The following is a 22,769-nucleotide window of genomic DNA, read 5'->3' on the forward strand; positions in this document are numbered from 1 at the left end:
AGCAGGTGGCATTCCAGGACATGGATATGTGAAATCCAGTCCACCCTTCAAAGAAGCATCACATAAGACTGGAAGTGCTGGAGCTATTTCCCTAAAGTTAGATACGACCAATCTAACACTCTCTTTTCATATGTTGGGCTACGTGAAGTTCCTGTCGTTCAAAGTGCCCGATTTCTGATGAGCATCGTTACCCACACAAGAGTACCTGCACAAGAACAAAACAGAAAGTCCCCCAACGGACTTCTCATTAATGGACAAGCTCACTTCTAATGACCCAAAGACATCCCATCCCATCCTGAAGCAGCTGGATGCAAAAAAATAGAGAGTTAACCTAGAAAAGAGAATTAGATGGGAAAAGAATGCAGCTTGAGTGCTGAGCCTCCTACTGACAAAAGTAGTCAAAAGCTTGACTTGCATTGTAAAGAGGCTCCTGGAAGAGACAGAGATAAAAAGTGCTTTGAGAGAAAGCCTGGAAAAAATGTGACCTTACTGGATGAATGTGCTTAAAAATGTCTTGAACTGAACAGCACAATGTTCTAACCATCTTAACATCTCTGACTTCTAACTTCTTTGTGGATTCATGTTTCCTGTAAGCCACAGAGTCATCTTCCTTGCAAAGGCTTTTGGTTCCGATGTTAATCTCGCTCAAGAAAAAGAACACATTTTAGGTTTATGCATTTATTCTATTTTATTTTTTTTTAGAAAACATTCAATCGTTGGCAATTGTCAGCAATCCTGTTAATGCCTCCATATCATTCCAAATTAGAAATCAAGTTCTCTATTTGTACACCTTGCATAGCTTCACAACTAAAAACATTACAGCATTGCATAATTACATGTCTTATGCAATATCTTACAGTACGGTACCTCATAAAATAAGTTCCAATGTGGAAGGAATGCAAGTGGCGAATGTATGTTGACTCCTGACCTCTCTATGACATTTAAAATCAAACTGGTAATGTGGCACAGTAGGGACCAATCGTCATAGTCAAAGTCACTTTGTTCCCATCACCCTGAACACGGTCGTGGTCAACGATTCCACAACCGTTCGTTTGCAATAGCAAAACAAGAACTGGCATCACTATAGCAGGAGTTCTAAAAGTATTAAAACTCCCATCCAAATAAATAAATGTCTTTATAAGTTATGTAAAATAGGAGCATTAAATTACATATGTGTGTACATTGTTCGGGAAACTGTGCCCCAACAATAGCCTAAAGGAGAAAAACAAAACACTTTTGTTCCACCAATATGTCTAAACTTATACATGTACTGTACATACATGATAGCATTGAAAACACTTGTTCAAGATCTGTGTATCTTTTACTGACCTATGCCCCAAACGTTCATTAGCAGAAGATGAGCCGATACCCAGGGATCAGCTCATTCACAGGATAGGAACCTTTGATTTTCACAAGCACAACACCATTTCGTTCAAGTATATACTCAACATGCATTGCATGGAAGTTTTCATACCAAATGTCTAGCACTGCTCTACAGTAACAAACAGGAAAGGGCTTCATTATCCCTTCACCTTTATATCTACTAGGGCCAGCCCAATAGAAAAACGACCGAGGTTGGCACACGCTGTGTGGAAGGGAAGTTTAAGTACTGTAGTGCCAACAGAGCGTGTTAATGAGACAGAAAGGGGCAAGCTGACGGCATGAGCAGTAGGATGACGTGAAACTTTCCCCAAATATTCCACCCAGAACACAACAAAAAATGTAAACCTTGGAGAGTCAACAGATTCTGACATAGTGCAATCTCATAGAGGGCAATAATTCTTTACAGTGTGTTATTGCTAGCCCCTTGATAAAAGTGAGATGAATTCAAAGCTGTGCCCATGCCCAGCAGTCAGTATTGGTTTAAGAAGACAGTTCACGTCTGCTGTATGCATGTTCTCACAGCTAACACCCTACGTTGCTTATGGAAAGACTTTGAAAAAAGTAAACAAATGCTACAAGATATAGGCGCAGAGTCTAGAACACAAAATATTAGCTTCATTTGCCAGATCATACTCTTTTCTGGATAGATGACTTTTATCCCCTTTTTATGAATTATCAAATATTCTGCAGCAAATGCTTTTGCACTACTGCTATAGTACATGTAGACCACTGGATAAGCAATATGTGCTCATTTTCATCTTGAAGCTAATATATTGCATTCCACAATGCATCCTCCCCTGGCTAAGTGCCATTCTCAGAACTCTTCGTAGAAAACAAACAACCTTCTCCCCTAAACTCATGTGCACAGCTGAAACTTGAATATCTAGGTATGGCACTGCCGCTGTTGCTTCACCGTGGGATGGCTCATTAACCGCGATTATCTTCTGGAGGTACAACTTCAAGAATTATCTGCAATGTTCTAGTTACTCGGTCTGTAAGAAAAATGGGGAAAAAAATGTTGTGTGAGTAGCAGAAGGTTCCTTTGGTGCACACGATCCGCACACGTGGTTACCCGCCATAACATCATACATAATTTTCGTTAAGCACCGCACCCCCATGGACATCCTCTTCTACTAATAAAACAAAAACCAAATGTAAACCCAAGATGCTAACTTGCACAGATTTTCAGACCACGGATGCTCAATTTGCAAAATAATCTGAATGATCTTAAATATGGTCATATCTTGGATGGCATTAGAACCAGATCACAATAGGATGGTTATATTCCAATTCTATATAAATGTTATTTTATGAAGCACTTTTCATGTTAAAGTATTCAAAATACTTCACAGCATGAGGTAAAATGCAGCATACGAAGGAATTAGCAGTCAAAGGTGGGGGGGGGGGGGCAATGAGGTGAGTCTTGAGGTGGGATTTAAGAAGAGTTATTATCTCTGTGAGGCAAAGGGATGCTAGCCGTTAATTCTAGACAGAATGCAAGGAGCAAGCTCTGCCATCCACTCTGGCTACATTATGGGCTAAGATGGCTAAGAGTGAGAGCAAAGGAAAGGCGAGAAGGATGAACAGAAAGAAAACCAGAACAAGAGCAGTTCCAAAGAGGGATTTTAAGAATGAAAGCAACACAAGAGAGTGCAGCTCTTTGAGGACTGGCATGGAGAGGATGACAAGGCAAGCAGCAGCAGCTTTCAGGGCACACAGAAGTCAAGAGATTTGGGACTTGGGAGATCAGAGAACAGAGAGTTGCAGTAATTAAGATGTGAAGAAATAAAATCATGATTAAGGAGGAACAGAGTAAAGAAAATGGCAACCATGAGCAACACTGATTGCATAATTGTATTAATTGTTCCTTCCTTTATTGTGATTATGCACTGTTTGTGATGTAACCCTTCTCCCAGCATCCTCCCCTTTAACAAATAACAAATACAATAAATACACTGACAACAGATTGGGATCAAATAGGCCGCAGCTTCATTTCACACGACAATCCAGAAGCCCGAGCCCAACAGAAGCAAGGAATAACCAGGCCACAGTGAACGTCCGCCACCAGCCAGCAAGATGAACACCGCCGGGCCACCCGGCCTGTTAGTTACCAGCATTGTGCTATAGCCGCTCCCGTGACCCCCGCCGCCACCCTGCAGGGAGCCACACGTGGGGCCTGACCTGACCACCGTCAAGTCAGACAACCATTCAGCACCAGGCTGAGCCCCAATCGGCTCGGGCAACCCGCCCACCCCAGCTGCGATAAACGGTTAATACCGCAAACAAGCAACTGTACATAAGGGCGGGCAGGCGGGAAGCGGCTCCATCTGAAGCCGGCAGGCAAGTAACGCTTTTCCTGCCGCGTCGAACCCTGTGATTCTGTTTGATTTCTGCATCTCCCTGAACCGTCACTGAAGACTCTGCAGGAAACTATTTATTTATTTGGAGCACAGCTTGCGCCTGGAGAGTGCTTTGTTTATGTGGAGTGTTCTTATCCTGCCCCGGAGATCCATTCCCCCGCCTCGGGATAGCAACTACCCTGCTCCCCGGGGCTGGGAAGGTGACCGTACAGGGAGGGGGTTACATTGAGATATTACGTAACGTAAGGCGCAAACGTTCTAGGGAGATACCAAAGCTCTGGGCAGAGGAGGCAAGTTTAGGATCATAAGCCAAGAAAGCCAACGAGGGATTGATGTAGCAGAAAGGATATTTCATTCTCGGGCGTATTCATTTTAAGAAAAAGATGAGCGAAAGTTCATTACCGAAAAGCATGTAGACAGATTAGGAAATACAAGAGAAGCCCATGACTCCAAGCAGACACGCGACCGAGTTTCAGTAGCGTGAAAAACAAACGAAAAAATGGTACCCGACATGAAAGGGTAAAACGAGGAGGGAGGGAGACAGACGCAGAAGAGTCGGAGTGAGGGTATGTGGGGTACACTGGAAAAGAGGGTTTTAAGGGCGAAACGAAGTCTTCACACGATGAAGGAACAAGCAAGCAGGTTAGCATGGAAGCAGGAAAGGCAGAAGGCAAACTCCAGGATGTCCAGGCTGAGAAGAACCAGCAATGAGCTGCCTGGAGGAGACCGTGAATTACTCCGACTTCTGCACATGCAAAATGCTCAAGATTATTAGTGGAAAAATGACTAGAGAGGATGATCCTGCACTGTAAAATCTGGGTAAAGGGAAGCTATGTGCGATTTTGGTAGGCAAGTTCATCGGGCAAGCGAATTGGAAAAAAAAAATAAATAAGTGACACATTGACTTCCGAGCTAAAACTACCCAGAAAGGTCTGATAGACAGGTAAAACGCTCCGATTCGGATGGGGGGTGTTGGTGGGTGCAGCACCCATCTTTCAGCTTTAAAGAGCCTTCCAGGGATCACTCGCTGTCAAGCTGTCTGGTTCCAAAGGAGGACAAACATCTTAATATTCAAGACAAGCCCCTGATCAAAGCAAAGAGGGGAATTATAAAAGCCCGTGGCGTGCGTTCATTAGGGGATGCGCAAAGAAGCCGGGCTCAGGCACGCCGAGCAGATTTTAAAAGCCGCTGAGATACTACGCGCGTATCTCCCGCAGCGGCGGGCAGATCTCGGAAGCGTTCAAAACGGGAGCAGGGCTGTGACCCTCAGATGTGCGCGCAAATCCTGAGGCGACCCGGCGCGCGCCGAGGGCCCCCTGCGGCGTGACTTGACTTCTGCTACGGGTGCCGTGTAAGGTAAAATCTAAAGAAAAATAGGCAGATCTGTGGGGTTTTAAGATCAGGGCTGACTGGGGAGAGCGAAGGCTATCAAACTAGGGGAGGGGGCGGGGGACCTCTCTCTTAACCTGGCAAACTGGGGATGGAACTGGCAAAACTGGGACTCGGCAGGCACCCCTTTTAAAATCCCCCAATTTACGTGGTAGAAGCAGGGTTTGCGCACACACGTGTGCGTCCACTTAAAATTTGACTGACATGGCCAGACTCTTTTATATCATGCGCGCATGTGTTATAAAATGGCCAGGTCCCTGGTCACCGGCCGATGTATGCGCGCACGGTTGCCGATTTTGAAAGTTACCATCCCTGGGGTTTCCTAAGCGTATGCATTTAGGGCAGTGCTGAAATGTGTTAGAGAATCCCTCCTTAGACCTCATTCTAGCACTATAACTACCCGTGACTTCTATAGCACAACTCGATGTACACAGCGCTGACAAAACCACACGAGGCAATCCCTGCTCCGACAAACATACAGGGCAAAAGAGACTTTGGTAATTTCCCTGCAGACAGACAGACAGACACGTGCATCCCCCTAAGCACACAAAAAGCTTGGAGACGGGGTTTCTGGTTTTCCATGAATAAACAAAGCAGTGTGATGCTGCTGCGCCTGTTAATTCCACACCTATTAGCACTGTCCTCTCAGAGCTCCCTGCAATGAACCACAAGTCCTAGGGTGGTGGTGTAGGGAGATATCCCAAGATTTACCACTGAAAGCACCAAATATGAATCATAATAGCCAAAGACGTATGCAGGCAAATACTGACAGAACCGCAAAACACTGTCTCAGTGGAAAAACAAGAGATCTTTACACTGAAGGATACTTTATCCTGATCTGCCTGCTTTTTTTTTAAGTGCCTGGGTAAACAGGACCAAAGCAGAAGAACAGTACAGCAGCAAAGCCCCTAAGCAGGAGTCATGGAGCAGCCAACAGAGGTCAGAAAGACCCCCACACCCTTGGAAAGAGCGGGGGGGGGGGGGGGGGGCGGGCAGTCTGAGACAGAGAAAAACATTGACTCTGGCACAACAGCTTGGAAAAGAGATGTGGCAGTACTCCCCCTGAGGAAATGGGGAGGGGGGGAAAGACCTACAGTGCAGCAAAGACCCTCCACCCACCACGTGATTATGCATGGGTTTAAGCACATTTATCAGCTGGAAAGTATAAGACAGGGGCAAATGAGGAGGAGGGAGTGACCCTGGGAATGAGACCCTGAAAGAGTGAACCCCGAGAGCACCCCTGAAACCAGAGAAAGGCCCCTGAAAGAAAAAAGAACCAGAAGAGCGAAAGGGGAGCCCTAGGCAGACCAGCACCCCCTGCTATCGAGGAGGGAGAAGGCTGGGTGTGGCCAGGAGAGTGGGGAGAGGAGACCGGAGAGAGGAGACACCCTGCTCAGGTGAGGAGAGTGACACGGTATCTGAGACGGTGAGGGGTGAGAGCAAGCCCCAGAAAGCCTGGCAACTACCAGAGCCAGAAGCAGGTCTCCTTCCTGGACTGCCGCCAGCTCTGCTAGTACCAAATCCAGGAAGCAAGTCTCCTTCCCTGCACACATTCTCCAGACCTCCAGCCAGGGATACCGCCTGAAGTTGGGACCAGGGGTAAGTAAGTTAGCCATAAGTATTAATATATTAAGCAGGCTAAGGTTTATGGCGTGTGTGAAACCACCCATGGTACAGAACTATCTCTAGGGAAAACTGGCCAGGATGTTAGAAATAGGAATTGTTATTTTCTAAATGCCAAATCCTGCCAAACCTAATAAATAAAAGTCAGTTTCTGAGGAGAACACGTTGTCTTTTTCCTGAGCTTAGGATCGTGAAGTGGGAGGTGAACTGGAAGTGTCTTGTAGCAGACAATGGAGGGTAAGGGGGAGGGGGGTCTCCTTTTTTGCTTTCTTCCTTATTTATACTATTGATCTGACATCCTGTCAGCAACCATCCAAACACCAGATGTCATGAAAGTGCATAGCAGTACAGTACCATAGGACAATGAGAACAAGCCACGCAAATGACTGTGCGGCTTCTCCTCCACCCCCCACCCCACCCCCCTCCAATATTCCAGTTGAAATGGAAGGGTTTCACTACGGTGCAAGCAGTTTCATTTTTTACATGGACTGAGAACTCGGAAAGCAGTACCAGAATGAAATACTGACCAGCACTCTCCAATTTAATTTTGCACAGAGCTAGAGAACCCTCATTTCTAGGCTGAGGAGTACATGAAGCAGCAATAACACAGAGCATTTGAATATCTGCATTGACCAGGGCAAGGAAAGCAAGACTTAAGAGACTTTGTGGAGCCCGACCCTTTTAAAACAGAGCTTCACTTGGGCTGACTGTGGGTTCTCCTGTCCGAGCAGCAAGGCTGGGGACGTGTGTTGTTATTATTATTCTACAGTACGGTGTGCTCAATGAAGCTAACAGTAACATTAAAAATAACAATTTGAACCACAGGTCAGATTCTGTTAGCCACTACAGTAGGGGTCAGCTATTAGGGCCCAGCAGGAAATGCTCATGGAATATGGGCCATCTGCTAGGGTCATGTACTGTGCGGGCCACTAGCTAGGGTCCAACAGGAACGGCTCCCGAAATGTGGCCCATCTTCCAGGATACCGAAGGAGCTGCTCATGGAGTGAGGGCCACCTACCGGGATTTGAAGGCACTAAGCAGGAGGACAGCAAAAACGGACTTGGAAAAGGAGAAATAGTATGCAGGTAGTCAAACTTCTCCAGGTGGCAGGTGGGACGTATCCTTAGCAGAGTGGGATAAGCAGAGCAGACGGGCCTTACCCTTTCTTGTGGTCAACTTCGTCTATCATATGCTAGACTCGGTGGAAACATGAGAAGGACCTTCTTTCCAGGAGGTGCTGTGGATACCTGGCATAGATTAATGGATGGGGTGGAGGTAGTCAGTGCTGTGGTAGGGTATGGGCTTGCTTGGCACATGGAGAGGACAGAGGTGGCATCAGGGAAATGACTTGTTGATGCTGGTGTTGGTTGAGGTATGGGAGTTCTGTGCATGTTCATCCACTCAAAGTGGTGGAGAACCAGAGAGGATGACACTGGTCAGACTAGGCAGGCCAATTGGTCCTTCTCTTCCATCATATACTACATTGCTTTCAACAGTGCACTTCAACTGAGCCAACTCTTTTGCTTTGTAGAACATGATCCGGCTTTGAGCGTTGACAAGTGATGTCCTCATCAGTCTACCAACTGCAATTAAAATGCAAATTTCATCTGTGCACTCTCCATCACTTGTCCTCTCACTTGTTATCTCATTATTTTTCTTCATTTTGTAAAAAGGTGTAAAACAAACCCAACCGCAACAAAGGAGTGCAACTCTCTGAAAGCTACTGCACTGTATAACTTGCTTTATCCTTCTATTTGCATAGAGATGAGCAGAGTTTAATGGGACACAGCCAACACAGATTTAGCCAAGGGAGGTCTTACTCACCAATTTGCTATATTTTTTTTCAAGGTATAAATAATCATGTGGATGAAGATGAACCAGTTGATATACTGTTTCTGGATTCCCAGAAAGCATTTGACATTTTTAGGAATTAAAAAGTCATGGGATAGACAGCAGTGTCCTATTTTGGATTGCCAACTGGTTAAAGGAGAAAACAGAGAGTAGGGCTAAATGGTAAATTTTCCCAGTGGAAAAAGGTGGTTAGTGGAATGCCCCAGTGATCTGTTCTGGGACTGATGCTTTTTAATATATTTCTAAATGACCTGGAAATGGGAACAGTGAGGGAGGTGATCAAATTTGCTGATGAAATAAAATTATTCAAAGTTGTCAAATCACAAGAGGATTGTGAGAAATTGCAAATGGACCTTGCTAAACTGGGAGACTGGGCATGCAAATGACAAATGAAAGTTAATATGGACAAGTGCAAAGTGATGCACTTAGGGGAAGTGTAACCCAAATCACAACTACACAATGCAAGGTTTTATATTAGGAGTCACCACTCAGGAAAAGGATGCAGGTGCCACCATTGAAAATACATTGAAATCTTCTGCTCAGGCAGCAGCAGCCAAGAAAGCAAATAGAATGCTAGGGATTATTAGGAAAGGAATGGAGAATAAAACAGAGAATATCATAATACCTCTGTATCACTCCATGGTGCAACCTCACCTTGAGTATCGTGTGCAGTTCTGGTCACCACATCTCAAGAAAGATATAGCAGAATTAGGAAAGCTATAGAGAAAGGCAATCAAGATGATAAAGGGGATGGAACAATTCTCCTATGAGGAAAGACTAAAGAAGTTAGGACTCTTCCGCTTGGAGAAGAGAAGGCTGAGGGGAGATATGATAGAGGTCTATAAATAATGAGTGGAATGGAACTCTTTCAAAAAGTACAAAGACCAGGGAACACCCAATGAAGTTACTGGGTAATGCATTTAAAACTAAGAGAATTTTTTTTTTTTTGCTCAACGCTTAATTAAGACTGTGGTGAAAGCTGTTAGTGTAGCTGCGTTTAAAAATGATTTGGACGAGTTCCTGGAGGAAAAGTCTATAAACCATTATGATAGAGTTGCAGAAATCCACTTCTTATCCTTGGGATAAGCAGCTTGGACTCTATCTACCCCTTGGCATCCTGCCAGGTACTTGTGACCTGGATTGGCCACTGTTGGAAACAGGATACTGGGCTTGATGACCCTTTTTCTGACCCAGTATGGCAAGCCTTATGTTCAGTTAACATCCAGTACAGTAAGCGATTCCCATGAATAGTACGTGCACTGCTACCATTTACAATAAAGAAAAATGTGGTAAACTCAGGCTGCATGCAGGGGAAGCTCAGTGTATATAACCTGGAAGCAAGTTAAATTAATTTACAATTGCTGCTAAGTAAGAAGAATAGATCTGGACGGACACTGCAGAAGATTGGTTAAATGCATTACCCAGACCTCGGAGGAGCATCTTAAATGGACTCTGCTGCATGCTGGAGACCAGAGAGCATTTCTCACATGTGCTCACCCAGGTACATTGTAATCAGTTTTTTTTTTATTCCTGCAGAGGTGAGGCTCATGGACAAAGCAAGGGGGGGCGATCCACATGCTCAATCACCGAGCGGCTCCCACCTGCTTGCATGGGCTTTTTCTTATTATTTATTATAATTACTCTGTACCTGGGAGGCTGGTCTCTCGCCCCCCCTTGCTGTTCGCTTTCCTGCTTCCTCAGGATGCCCCGCAAGGTGGCTTTCATTCACTTAAATGCTCTTTGCCAGGTCCTGTTTGCTCTCTGACCTAATATCGTCTGGGTCTCTCAGACAGGCATCAGTGACTCCTTTCTACAAGCCTCAGGTTTTCATGAACAGAGGAATAAAAAAAAAAAAAAAACTACAAAAGAACAGGCCACAATGTCGTAGCTGGCAACAGCAGCTTTATATATTGCCTCGCTCCCTTAAAGAGGAAACGCTTCTATCTGCAGAGCAATGGTAAAATGAAACCGTGGCTCAATACTGCCATCCTGTGGCCACATGCATTTCTCAGAGCATCCAGATTCCTCTTCTCAAAAGATATTTTCCTCAAGCTGCGGGGAGGGAGGGATGGAAATAAATAAGATGGTTGCCTTTAACCTTTATCTCGCTGACTTGTGAATTTCACCGTACTTGAGGTAAACCAGCTAACCTGTGACACTCTTAGGGCTGGTAAAATCTGGAAAAATGGTTGACATGTTTATTAGTAATGAGGTAGATTGCGCTGGTTGGCATGCGGCTGAGCTTTGATTGCTCCGGCCTGCACCTTTTTTCACATCTGCGCCCCGGTTCATAAACAAATGTCGGTCCGTCCCGGGGTTTGCAATCAGTGTTGTAATAGATTAAAAAAAACCAAAACCCAGCCAAAAAAACCCCCTGCCAGGCTGGACTCAACAGGTGGCAACAAATGGCAATGGAATAAGCAGATTTCGTTTTCCGAGATGTTCGGATATTCGTCTGACTATCCTGCAGAAGCAGCACCAGTCGAATGTGCCCAGCACGTGGCCTGGCTGGGAAGCCCCTCTGCCTGTCTGCTTGGTGATGTTAAACCCGGAGAGCCCACAGAGGGCTGATCGGGTCCGGCTGCACAGCAGGACGGCGAAGAAGAGAAGGCGCCCCTCGTTTTAAACCCGGGAAAGGGGGAAGGCCACGAACGAGGAGGACCCTATCGCTGCGGCACCGTACTGCCGGTTCACATGCTGGAGAGTTACCATCCTCGCTTCTCTGTCTTGAAGACCGCCAGGCTCGATCCAAACAGTGCTGGACCGATTCCCTGGGAACTTCCAGATGGTCTTAAAATCAGGGCCGGTGCAAGGGGATTTGGCGCCCTAGGCGAGCCTTCTTCCTTGCGCCCCCCCCCCCCCGGTCTCGGCCCCGACTCCTACCTCATTCTCAATCACGCCCGCTGACTGGGGTTTTCTGGGTCGCGAGCAGATTGGGCACTGCTTGCGGCCTGCCAAATCTCCACTCCTCTTTGCCACCACTTGCGGCCCCATATGGCTCGCACCCAGTGGCGCACCAAGGGTCTCCGGTGCCCGGGGGCCAATGCATTTGTGTGCCACAGAAAATCAGTGGCATCTCTAGACAGAAGAATTTGTTTTGGGTGGGGGGGGGAGCCAAAATGACATTTCTTCATCACACCCACCTCTATAGCATGGATCCTGCTTTAAAATTGGTTATAAAAAAAAAGTGTTGTTAAAAAAAGTCCAAAGGGTCCTCTGCATTATTTTAAAAAGCTGGCCAGTTTCACACTTCTAGTAAAACTACTATAAAATTATTTGATAGCCTCATTCAACTAATTCTATATGATTATGAGAATGAAGTCTGGAATATATAGGAAGGGACAGAATGTCAATACAAATCCTGCACCTCCAGTTCTGTATCTCTGTGCATCCACTGAAATTCCCCCAAACAATGGAGCTTGGATGTTTCCCTTACAGCTCATCATACTAAAAGATATTTTCAAATTCTGGTGTCACCTCACAGTAACAGCAGCACAAACACCTTCCACTGCCAGGCACATTGTGAACTAACATAAAGCACCGCAAAAGAGACACCCAAAATCTATACTGCAATCCCATCATAACATAACAGTAATAACACCAAGGACTCAAACAACAATAACCCTACCTGTGAAAAAGCAAGGGTAAATATTACACTGGGTCCTAGAATACCAATACACCACCTACTGAGGAAACAAAACAAACCCAATTGCTATAGATCTCTATACAGACACTATATGATAGCAGAATCTCTCATCATGGTCACACACACAGAGCAGAGACAGACCCTCACCAAATACAGATTACAAAATAAAGGAGCACAAATTAGAAAAAACTGAAATGGAAACCCCAAGAAGCCAGACTCTGTGTATTAGCAATGGAAAAACAGAACAACCATTCCTCATAAAACAAATAAAATCAAGAAACAAAGCATCAGTTATAATAGTAAAACCATACTAATAAAATATTTTAAAACTACTGATAAATAGAATTTCTATTAATTAAAATCATATACATTTTTTACAATTTCCCACACACCAATAAAATATTTCAAAACAGTACATATATCAAATAACACACAATAATTAAAACTAATAAGGATTTTAAAAAGCCCCTGCTGTCCATACATGGGAGCTCTTGATTTCCAGTCACCCTGATATTGTCGATTCGAGGATTAGGAGGTTATCCTCTCTCTCTCACACACACTCACATGTCCATTCTCTCTCACACATACACTGTCACATACATACACATTCATGCTCTTATACCCAACCATAACCTCTCGCTCTCACAGACACTGACACACTCAGGCTCTAAGGCACTCTCTCCCCCTCCACACACACCCCCACACAAACTCTTACTCCCCTGGATTTTCTCATACACACTCATGCGCTCACTCTCACTGGCTCCCTCACATACACACAAACACACACTCCCAGGCAAGCTCCCACTCGTTCTCACACAGACACACACACAACAGGCAAGCTCCTAGTCATTCTCACACTGAACCCCAGGCAGGCTCCCATTCATTTTCACACCACTCCCTCCCCATCCCCCAGGCATGCACACATTCATCACACACACAGACCCCCAGGCAGGCACCAATTTATTCTCACACACACACATACACCACAAACAGGCAGGCACCTATTCTCACACATACAAACCCCAGGAAGACACCCATACATTCTCATTCACAGACACACCCTCAGGCAGGCACCCATGCATTCACACACATACACCGCCAGGCAGACTCCCATTCATACACATGCACACACTAAAGGCAGAGACCCCCTCTCTTTCTTTTGCCAGCAACCTCAGAGCCTCTCTCATCCCTCTGCTGCCACTGTCACTGCTGCTGTATGGCTATTGCGGAGGTGCTGATTGCTGCTATTGGCACTGAAGCCCATTCTGCTGCCTCCTCTGTGCAGGCCCCATGGGCTTCCAGTTCCTCTATGCTGATCTCGCACATTGTGAGATCCGCATAGAGAAAGTGCTACTCTTGCACATTCCCAAAGATTACATGTGCCAATCAGTAAAAAGTAATTTATTTCTTTTTACATTTGCTGTCTGATCTTAGTTTTCTAATCGGTTGGTCACAGGCTTTTTTTTTTTCCACCTTCCCTTTCTTATTTTTTTGCCAATTCCTTTTATAACATATTTCTTTTCTCTCCATCTGTCTGCTTCCCTCAAACACACAGTCAGGTTCTCATTCTCACATGCTTTCTCTCTCTCACATACACAGGCATTCTCACATGCTGTCCCTCATACAATCATTTATACACAGTCTCTCTCTTGCACATCCTGTCTAACTCTCACTCCCACATGCTGTCCTGCTCAAGCACAGGCTCTCACTGTCACATGCTCTCTCTCATACAATCATTCCTACACACAGGCTCTCACTGTCACATGCTGACTCACACACACACACAGGCTCTCTCTCACTCCTACATGCTGTCTTGCTCAAGCACAGGCTCTCACTGTCACATGCTCTCTCTCATACAATCATTCCTACACACAGGCTCTCACTGTCACATGCTGACTCACACACACACACAGGCTCTCTCTCACTCCCACATGCTGTCTTGCTCAAGCACAGTTCTCACTGTCACATGCTCTCTTTCATACAATCATTCCTACACACAGGCTCTCACTGTCACATGCTGACTCACACACACAGGCTCTCTCTCACTCCCACATGCTGTCCTGCTCAAGCACAGGCTCTCACTGTCACATGCTCTCTCTCTCATACAATCATTCCTACACACAGGCTCTCACTGTCACATGCTGACTCACACACACATACAGGCTCTCTCTCACTCCTACATGCTGTCTTGCTCAAGCACAGGCTCTCACTGTCACATGCTGTCTCTCTCACACACACAGAGGCTCTCACATGCTGTCTCTGCAAACATTCAGGTCCTCACTCCCACACACAGTCTCTCAACTCATCTCATACACGCACACATACACACTGTACAAACCCTCAGTCTCTCTCTCACCTCTGGGCCTCCTCTTCACGGGCCACTGCAGGATGGGCTCTGCAGCGGCGCCGGTCTTCTCGAGCCGCGCTGATCCTCTTCTGCACGCGGCTGATGCTCCTCCTCTTTCCTGCCCGCGCGGCTCCGGCAACATTTTTCTTCCGGGGCCGCGCGGGCAGGAAGGAAGAGAAGTTCCTGCATTGGCTGATGCTCCTCCTCCTTCCTGCCCGCGAGGCTCCGGCAACATTTTTCTTCCGGGGCCGCGCGGGCAGGAAGGAGGAGGAGCACCAGCATGTTTAGATGCGACTGTACCACGGTCCTGCCGATCTTCTTGCTGTGTATATCCGGCACAGCATAGCAGTAGTTCCCCGCTCAGCCGCCATTGGGATGACGTCCACCGGCGACCATTGGCCATCAGCGGCTCGGCGCCCCCTAATGCTCAGCGCCCTAGGCGATCGCCTAGTTCGCCTAGTGCTTCCGCCGGCCCTGCTTAAAATCATTCATTTTCCTGCTTCTTCTAGCCGAGTAATAACATAATTAGCAAGCGTGCGGCAGGAATACTTCTCTTGAACTATACGGTACAAAAATAGGCAAAAAAAAAATAAAAATCAGTAATTTGATGTACGCATCGATGGCAAAAAGTCATTCTGTCGAGCTCTTCTTTCACAAATATTAACGCTCTAGCTTTGCTGTTCGGGAGGCATCTGGGCCCAGGGTAATAATCTTTTTCATGTGCCATGGGGGGGAAGAGATGCAGCAGGTTATTGCGTTTAGAGCCTGGAGAGCTGCCTGCTCCAGGGGAGTGAGGGGGGCATGGTCACAACAGGTAAAACGTTGTTTCTTTTCACGGCCTTCCTCCTCCCACGCTGCCAGGGTCCCAGTAACTCAAATGCAAACGTTTATTTATTTTTATTTCCCTGTTAGAAACCCATCTGCCATCCTGACCCATCTAATTGAACAGCTTGCCAAAGGCACAGCATTTTAATTAGCTAAGATTTGTTTTAATTAGAAGGAAAGCCGGCTGCGTTGGAAAGGCAAAACTGCTCCTTCCATGCCGCGTTTTGACGCGAAGGAGCGCGCGGGAGGCTCTGACGGCGGCCGCGACCGTTCGGACCTGGAGAAGCCCCCGGCGGCTCTGGTTTTGTCAAGGTATCCACAAGGAACGGGCATTGCTTGGTAGCCTGCATCTGGTCCAGGAACCAGGTGAAGTTGAACATTTTTGGTTACCCCTGGCTGATGGGATCCCCTCGTGTGCCTTAGGGAACCTCCGCGTTACAATGTGTGCAAGAGGTAATGGGGGCACCACTTCCTTTTTTTGTTGATGGGTAGTGCGAGGGCCTGTTTCTCCGAGTCCGGTTTTACTGCTGCCTCACATGACTCTTTTTTTCTGAACAACTTCCAGCCTATCCACATTTCACAGTCTTCGCTATTCTGGAAGCCCCCAGGGAGGCCTGTCTTCTGTTCATTCATTGTCCTTTTTTTTTTTTGTTTTCAGCTTGTCAGCCTTGGGTCTTCTTTCACGTTAAGTCCTCGTCAAACACATCACCAAAACTTTATTTTTCTTTTATTTAAAATTATTTCTTTACCGCACACTCCATTAGATCGTGGCGGTTAATAGATGTGCATTCATAAAAGCGTGTAACAATAAGGTACGCACATAAAATCTATTCACCATGTGATCAGACAATTCAAAACATCATCTAGGACAAAAAACATACACACACCATTCTTAGCCTAAAATATCTGAAGTTCTTGACAGTAGCGAGAATCTATGAATACCTATAGGGTACTGAGCTTCCATATCACAAAAAAGCAGAGGGACCTCTAATATTACATAATGTTTAGTGCATTTTCCACATGAGGATTCATTATGAGATGTAGAGAAAGTAACACATCTGATGCATAGTAGATGCATAAACATTCAATGACTATGTTATGCACATCCCCATTTGTATCGTCAAACCTCATCACCTGTTCCTCAGCATCGCTTACCCCATGTACAGTCCCTTCACAGCTTAAAGGGCTGTAGATACCCTAGATCAGGCTGCTCTTTCCTGTGTCCTGCTGCATAGATTTTTGCCAGAGGCAATGGAACATACCGTGATTTTTGGACGCTTGGCGGTCTTCCTTCACAGCTGTATCCACTGGCTTCCCTTTTGAACTGAGTTAACTACTAACACAAAGGGACAGAGCTCGCCATCTTACCTGAGAACCTCCTGAACCATTTTGGCTTCTTATCCCAGATCACGAAGAGGTAGTAGGCAGGGACACCGGTGAGAGTGATCGCAAAGCCGATCCCCGTGTTGATGGGATCAGAGAAGAGCGATAAGGCCACCATGAAGAGGCAGGTGAAAGAGAACAGCGCCGGAATAAACAATGGCACCTGAAAATACAAACACAACAAATGTATGTCCATTGCTGCACAGTAACCTTGGGGGTTGACACATGGCCCAGGTCAACCCTGATAGGACGAGTTTGCCTCAGTGCTTCTAAGGTCTTGTATTTTCTGCCTTTGCAAAATAAATGAAATCTACAATTCCGCAGCTGCACTGGGATAAAACCAGAAGTGGATCAGCCTGTCAGGAGTGACCTGGATCAGGAAGCAGTCCTAAGTAACCTTAAAGATACATGCGTATTTGTAATTATGGAATGGTCAGTCTGTAATAAGACTGCCATTTAGTGCAAACAGCATCATTTACCCCCAATACAGAGCAGACAATAGTGAAAGTGACATCCTAAAACTCCCTTTTCAGAGTGTTGTCTAACACTGCTAATGTGCGTCTCTGTCCCATCTTTCCCTTTCTTTTAAAATTTGGAAGAGAGACTGGTGGAGCTTTCAGTGCTTCCCTAGCTCTTCTTTTGATAATACGAGCCCTCTCCATGTTCACATTGCCTTCCCTGTGGAGGTCGGTGTGCTACACATTTTTTGTTAATGTAGGTGTGCCTTGAGCTTGAAAACCTTGTGAGGCACTGCTCTAGGTCAACATTTTGCAGTATTTACCACACTAGCAGTTTATTGATAAAAGGTGAAACTGGTCCTTTCCTGCTAATTTCCTTTCCTTTAGTCCTGACAGACCAGTCCAGACCAACGTGGATTTCCTCCTACCAGCAGAGGGAGGACCAATCTCTTTGCCTTCATGGCGCTTCTCTATAATATAACGAGATCACACCGGAGAAGGTGTCAGTAGTCTATTGCCCATGCTGGATATGTGTTCCTTTCTGCTACGTCCGCGAGCGGTAGCATAGCCTTCTCTTCCTGGATACGTACTTCGTTTGATTCTAGCTACTCCGACGAGTGACTTAAAATACTCTATATCCTTGTGTCTCAAGGGCAGAAGAAAAAGAAACCCAAAATGCATTGTGAAAAAGCAATTAAAATCGGAACCTTAATGTCGGCTCTTCCCCGTCCTCGGGTTTTCACAGTACAGGGAATAATTCATCTTCCTGCTCCCTATCTCTCGATACGTTCCCTTCTTTTATAATTACTGTAAATAAGGCATGAGAGGTAAAAAAAAAAAGAAATGAAAATTCCTTAGGGTGGGTTCTGGTCTCATCTGTCAGGACTAAAGGAGAGGAAATTAGCAGGTAAGGCCCAATTTCACCTTCCTTCACGTCCTGCAGACCAGTCCAGACCAACAGAGATGTACCTAAGCAGTGCTCATTCCGGGCGGGAGTGCTCCATAGCTGCCTGCGAATGCCGCATCCCTCTGTTCCTGTACGTTTAACCTATAGTGTTTAGTGAAGGAAGGCAGCGAGGCCCAGGTAGCTGCTTTGCAGATAATCGAACGGTGAAACTGCTCCGGATCCTGCCCATGATGCTGCCTGGGCTCTGGTGGAGTGAGCCTTGAGACCTTCCGGCACCTTTCCCCCCCCCCCCCCCCGAGCACGAAAGCTTAGGCTATTGCCTCCTTAATCCATCTTGCGATAGAGGCATTTAACACTGCCTCCCCTTTGGGTGGCCCTGCGTACAGCACTGACAACCTATCCGACTTTCTGAAGTGGTTGGCGGTCTTCAGATATCTGAGCAGGATCTTTCTTATATCCAGACCTGTCATGCTCGGCTTCTTACTCCCCCTCCCTTCTCTCCTATCGCCTCATTCATACGAAAACGTGACACCACTTTGGGTAAGAACGAAGGGACCGGTCTAATTGTGACTTTGTCTCCTGGAGAATGGCAAACGCGGGTCCCTGAATGACAGGGCTTGCAGCTCTGAGATTCTCCTCGCTGAAAAGACTGCCACCAGAAACACCGTTTTCAGCGTGAGATCCTTTATCGATGCCTGTTTGATTGGCTCGAAGGGCGGCTGCGTTAGTGCTCTCAGCATCGGGTTTGTGTCCCATGCTGGTACCTGGTTTCTTCTCGGACGGCGCACTTGATTTTCACCTTTTGGAAATCTAGATATATCCGCCTGTGCACCTAAAGGTGCTGCTTTAATCTGTCCTCTGAAGCAGGCAATTGCTGCCACCCTTAAAGAATTTCCCGCTAGGCCTTTCTCCAGGTCTGCCTGCAGGAATTGCAAGGTTACTGGCAGGTCTGCCTTCTTTGCCTTGGCAGCCCACTGTTCGCATCAATGTTGAAAGCATTTCCAAACTCTTGTGTACACTCGGGGGGGGGGGGGGGGGAGTTTCCGTGCCTTTAATAAAGTAGAGATTACTTCTTTGGAACACCCCTTCTTCCGCAATTCTTGTCTTTCAATAGCAAGGCTATAAGTGAGAAGGGATTTTGATCTTCCATGTACACTGGGCCCTGATGAAGCAGCCCTGCAATCAGGCTGAACTTTTATTGGTCCCGATGTGCTGCACCTGAGAAGATCTGCATACCAAAAGGCATCTTGGCCAATCCAGGGCCACCAATTCTATTATTTCTGGGTGACCGGCAATTTTCCTGATGAACCTGGCTACCAAGGGCCTTGGCAGGAAAATGTACAATAGCGCTGCTTGCGGCCAGGACTGTGTTACTGCATCCATTCCCATGGCTAGGCCACTTCTTGACTTGCTGAAGTACTGATCTGCCTTTCTATTTTTGTGGGCTGCCATCGGGTCCCAACTGGAACATCCCCATCTAACTACTATTTGCTGGAAGGCGACGTCCACCAGCTCCCATTCCCCTGGGTCCAGCTTTTGGCAACTCAAAAAATCTGCTCGAATATTTTGTGGGTTGCGGCGATGTCGCTGCCCATTGCATCAGCAACTGGGCTTCGTTCAGGGCCTGCCTGCTCCTTGTGCCTCTCTGCTTGTTCACATAGGCCATGGCTGTGGCACGGTCTGAAAGAATCTTCACTGCTCTTCCCCGGAGTATTTCCTGAAACTCCTCTAACACCAGCCGGACTGCCCTTGTCTCCAGGGCATTCACTGACCATCTTGCCTCCTGCGGGGACCGGCGGCCTTGCGCTGTGTGTGTTTTGCAATGCACCCCCCCCCCCCCCCCCCATCCTTTCCTGCTGGCATCTGTGGAAACTGTTATCCACTGGGGGACCTCTAGGTTTTTTCCTTTCTCAAGGTTGGTCCTGGACAGCCACCAGCCTAGGATGCCTCGTGTCTTGGCTAAAAGAAGGATCCTTGTTGCTTCAACTACCTGGAAAAAAAGACTCTCCTGTAGTGGTCTTATATGAGCTCTCATCCAGGGAACTGCCTCTGTTGTTGATGTCATGGACCCCAGGTATCCAGGCTGTATGGCTTTGGGCCTTCAGGAATGACCTGACCTGTTGCTGCAGCTGCTGAATCCTCTGCTGCGGCAGAAATACTTTGCCCACTCTTGTGTCGAATCGAGCCCCCAGATGCACCAATTCCTGAGATGGCTGCACGTGGCTTTTGGCTTAGTTCACCATCCAGCCTAAGCTTTGCAATACCTGCACCACGCTCTGAGTTGCTTGCATCCCCTCCTGGACCGAGTTGGCCCTTATCATCCAATCGTCCAAGCATGGGTGGACGCGGATTCCCTCCTTGCGGAGGAATGCCGCTATTACGACCATCGCCTTTGTGAAAGTTCTGGGGGCTGCTGCAAGTCCAAACGGTAGTGCCTTGAACTGAAAATGGTGCCCTTCTATCGTGAACCTCAGAAACTGCTGATGGCGTTGCCTGATCAGTATGGGCAGCTATGCTTCTGTGAGGTCCACGGAGGATAGGTATTCTCCTTTGCACACTGCCCTAGCCACCATCCTCAGTGATTCCGTCTGAAAATGGGGTAGCTCCTTGTTTACCCCTTTCAGATCCAGTACCAGTCGAAATGTGCCTTCCTCCTCTGGCACAATAAAATATATTGAGTATCTTCCTCTTCCTCGCTCCTGCTTCAGTACCAGAACAATGGCACCTAACTAGCAACCCATGGACTGTCTTCCAGACCGCTTTTTTCTTTGAGTCCCTGAACAGGGCTCTGACATAACTTTTGCGCATTGGAGCCTTCAGTTCCAACGCATAACCCTGACGAACCACCTCCAGCACCCATCTGTTGCCTGTGATCTGGGCCCACTCCTTGTAGAACTTCTGCAGGTGCCCCCCCCACTAGTGGGATCGAGGAGTGGCTTCCGCAATTGTCAGAAGGCCCCTTTTTCCTGAAGGTGCCACTCTGAACTTACCCTCGCAGTTTCCCTGCCTGCTGCCTTGAAAGGACTGTGACCTCCCGGAAGACCTAGCCCTCTGCAGCCCTGGTCTATTCTGTCTAATGTCCCTCGGACGAGGTCTAAAGGCGGGGCCTCTGGCCACGGGCTTCCTGTCTTCCAGCAGCCTTGGCGCCTTTGGTTCTCCAAATTCCTTTACCACTGTGGCCAAACGCTCACCAAATAACAGGTTCCCTTCAAAGGGCAGCCTGGTTAACCTTGCTTTAGAGGCTGAATCTGCCACCCAATTTCTTAGCCATAGCAAAGGCCTCGAGATAACTGCCGTGTTCCCCTGATCAGAAGAGATCCTTATGATATCACAGAAGATGTCCGCCAAAAAGGCTGCTGCTGCTTCCATTGTTAACTGTTCCGGACCTCCCTGGTGCTGCCCTTGCTGCAGCCAGCAGACCATTGCCCTTGCCACATAGCCCCCCTCAAATTGCCGCTTGCAGGGCTAAACTGGCCAGATCACAGGATCTCTTTGTGCATGTGTCTGGTTTGCGATCCTGTGGAATCCTGAGGGTTGCGCCTCCTCCCACAGGAATTGTGGGTCTTCTTGACAGTTCTGTCACTGCAGCAACCACCTGAGGTGTCTGAAAGGATTTCTCCCTTTCGTGCAGGGGATAGTGGCCGTCCATGGTTCTGAAATTCTTTAGGGCCAGCTCCAGAGTGTCCCACTCCGCCGCCATCAGATCATGAATGGCCAAGTGCAGCACAATGCTCTGGCTGGCTTCTTAATCCCTGACAGGATTGGGTTACCCTTGGGTCTGTCCTCTTTTACCTGCCCCTACAACTCCTTTGAGACTTTAGAAATGAGAGCACTTATTTTTTGCTGTCTGAACAGGCTAACCGGCAAGTGCTCAGTCTGGAAACGCAGCTCACCCTCTTCCAGCTCCTCCTCGTCCGATTCCCCAGTGGAAAAGATTTCTTCCCTTAAAGGGCTGGGTTCATGGCACCGGGGAGATATTCCTCCCTCCGGTTCTCATCGTGCTTTCTTTCGGGAGGGACACTGTCTCATGCCCCTCGGGGCCTGGGGCTGATGACTCTGCTGCCCCTTTAATTCCAGATAGGCCTTGTGCATCTTCTTTATGAAGTGCTGAGAAACCCCGAGGCCAACACTCGGAGTGCCCTGGGGGCAGGGAAGAGCAGACACCGCCAGCTATCCCTGAATGCAATCTCCTGACTCAGTCCCGGCCTATCAGGGAGGAACTCTACCCACTTTTTGGGCATTTAGACTCAGAGTCCGCATCTTCTTTCTTTTCTTTTTTTCTCGTCAGACCTTCCAGCTACCCTTTGCTGGAGGCAAAGGACTAGTGACTCCTCCTCCGATGGGACCACGTTATATAGAGAGGCACCGCGAAGGCAAAGAGATTGGTCCTCTGTCTCCCTCTGCTGGTGGGAGGAAATCCCCCTTGGTCTGGACTGGTCTGCAGGACGTGAAGGAAGAGACTATTTCATACTGATAGGCATGCATACTCTGGGGGTAGGAGAGTGGGAAAAAGAAAAACAGAAAAGCTTAATCTAGAGGGATGGAATTCACACACACACACAGGCTACAGATATTATTTGAACCAGGATTCAAATTC

At 47.2% G+C, this 22,769-nt stretch overlaps 1 protein-coding gene across 3 annotated transcripts in view; it reads right to left on the minus strand.

Moving 5' to 3' along the window:
* Positions 1 to 673: 673 nt before the first annotated feature.
* Positions 674 to 22,769, minus strand: part of SLC7A11 (solute carrier family 7 member 11) — a 139,610-nt gene continuing 117,514 nt past the window's right edge. For all 3 annotated transcript variants that reach the window (XM_029593502.1, XM_029593674.1, XM_029593585.1), the window contains exons 11-12: positions 16,793 to 16,970; positions 674 to 2,375 (exon numbers count right to left, since the gene is read on the minus strand). In XM_029593502.1, coding sequence (XP_029449362.1) covers positions 2,311 to 2,375; positions 16,793 to 16,970 — 243 coding nt within the window. In that variant the 3' untranslated portion in view covers positions 674 to 2,310. The remainder of the gene's footprint in view (positions 2,376 to 16,792; positions 16,971 to 22,769) is intronic.

The sequence above is a fragment of the Rhinatrema bivittatum genome, chromosome 1 (genome assembly GCF_901001135.1).
Source record: "Rhinatrema bivittatum chromosome 1, aRhiBiv1.1, whole genome shotgun sequence".
In the NCBI taxonomy this organism is placed as follows: domain Eukaryota; kingdom Metazoa; phylum Chordata; class Amphibia; order Gymnophiona; family Rhinatrematidae; genus Rhinatrema; species Rhinatrema bivittatum.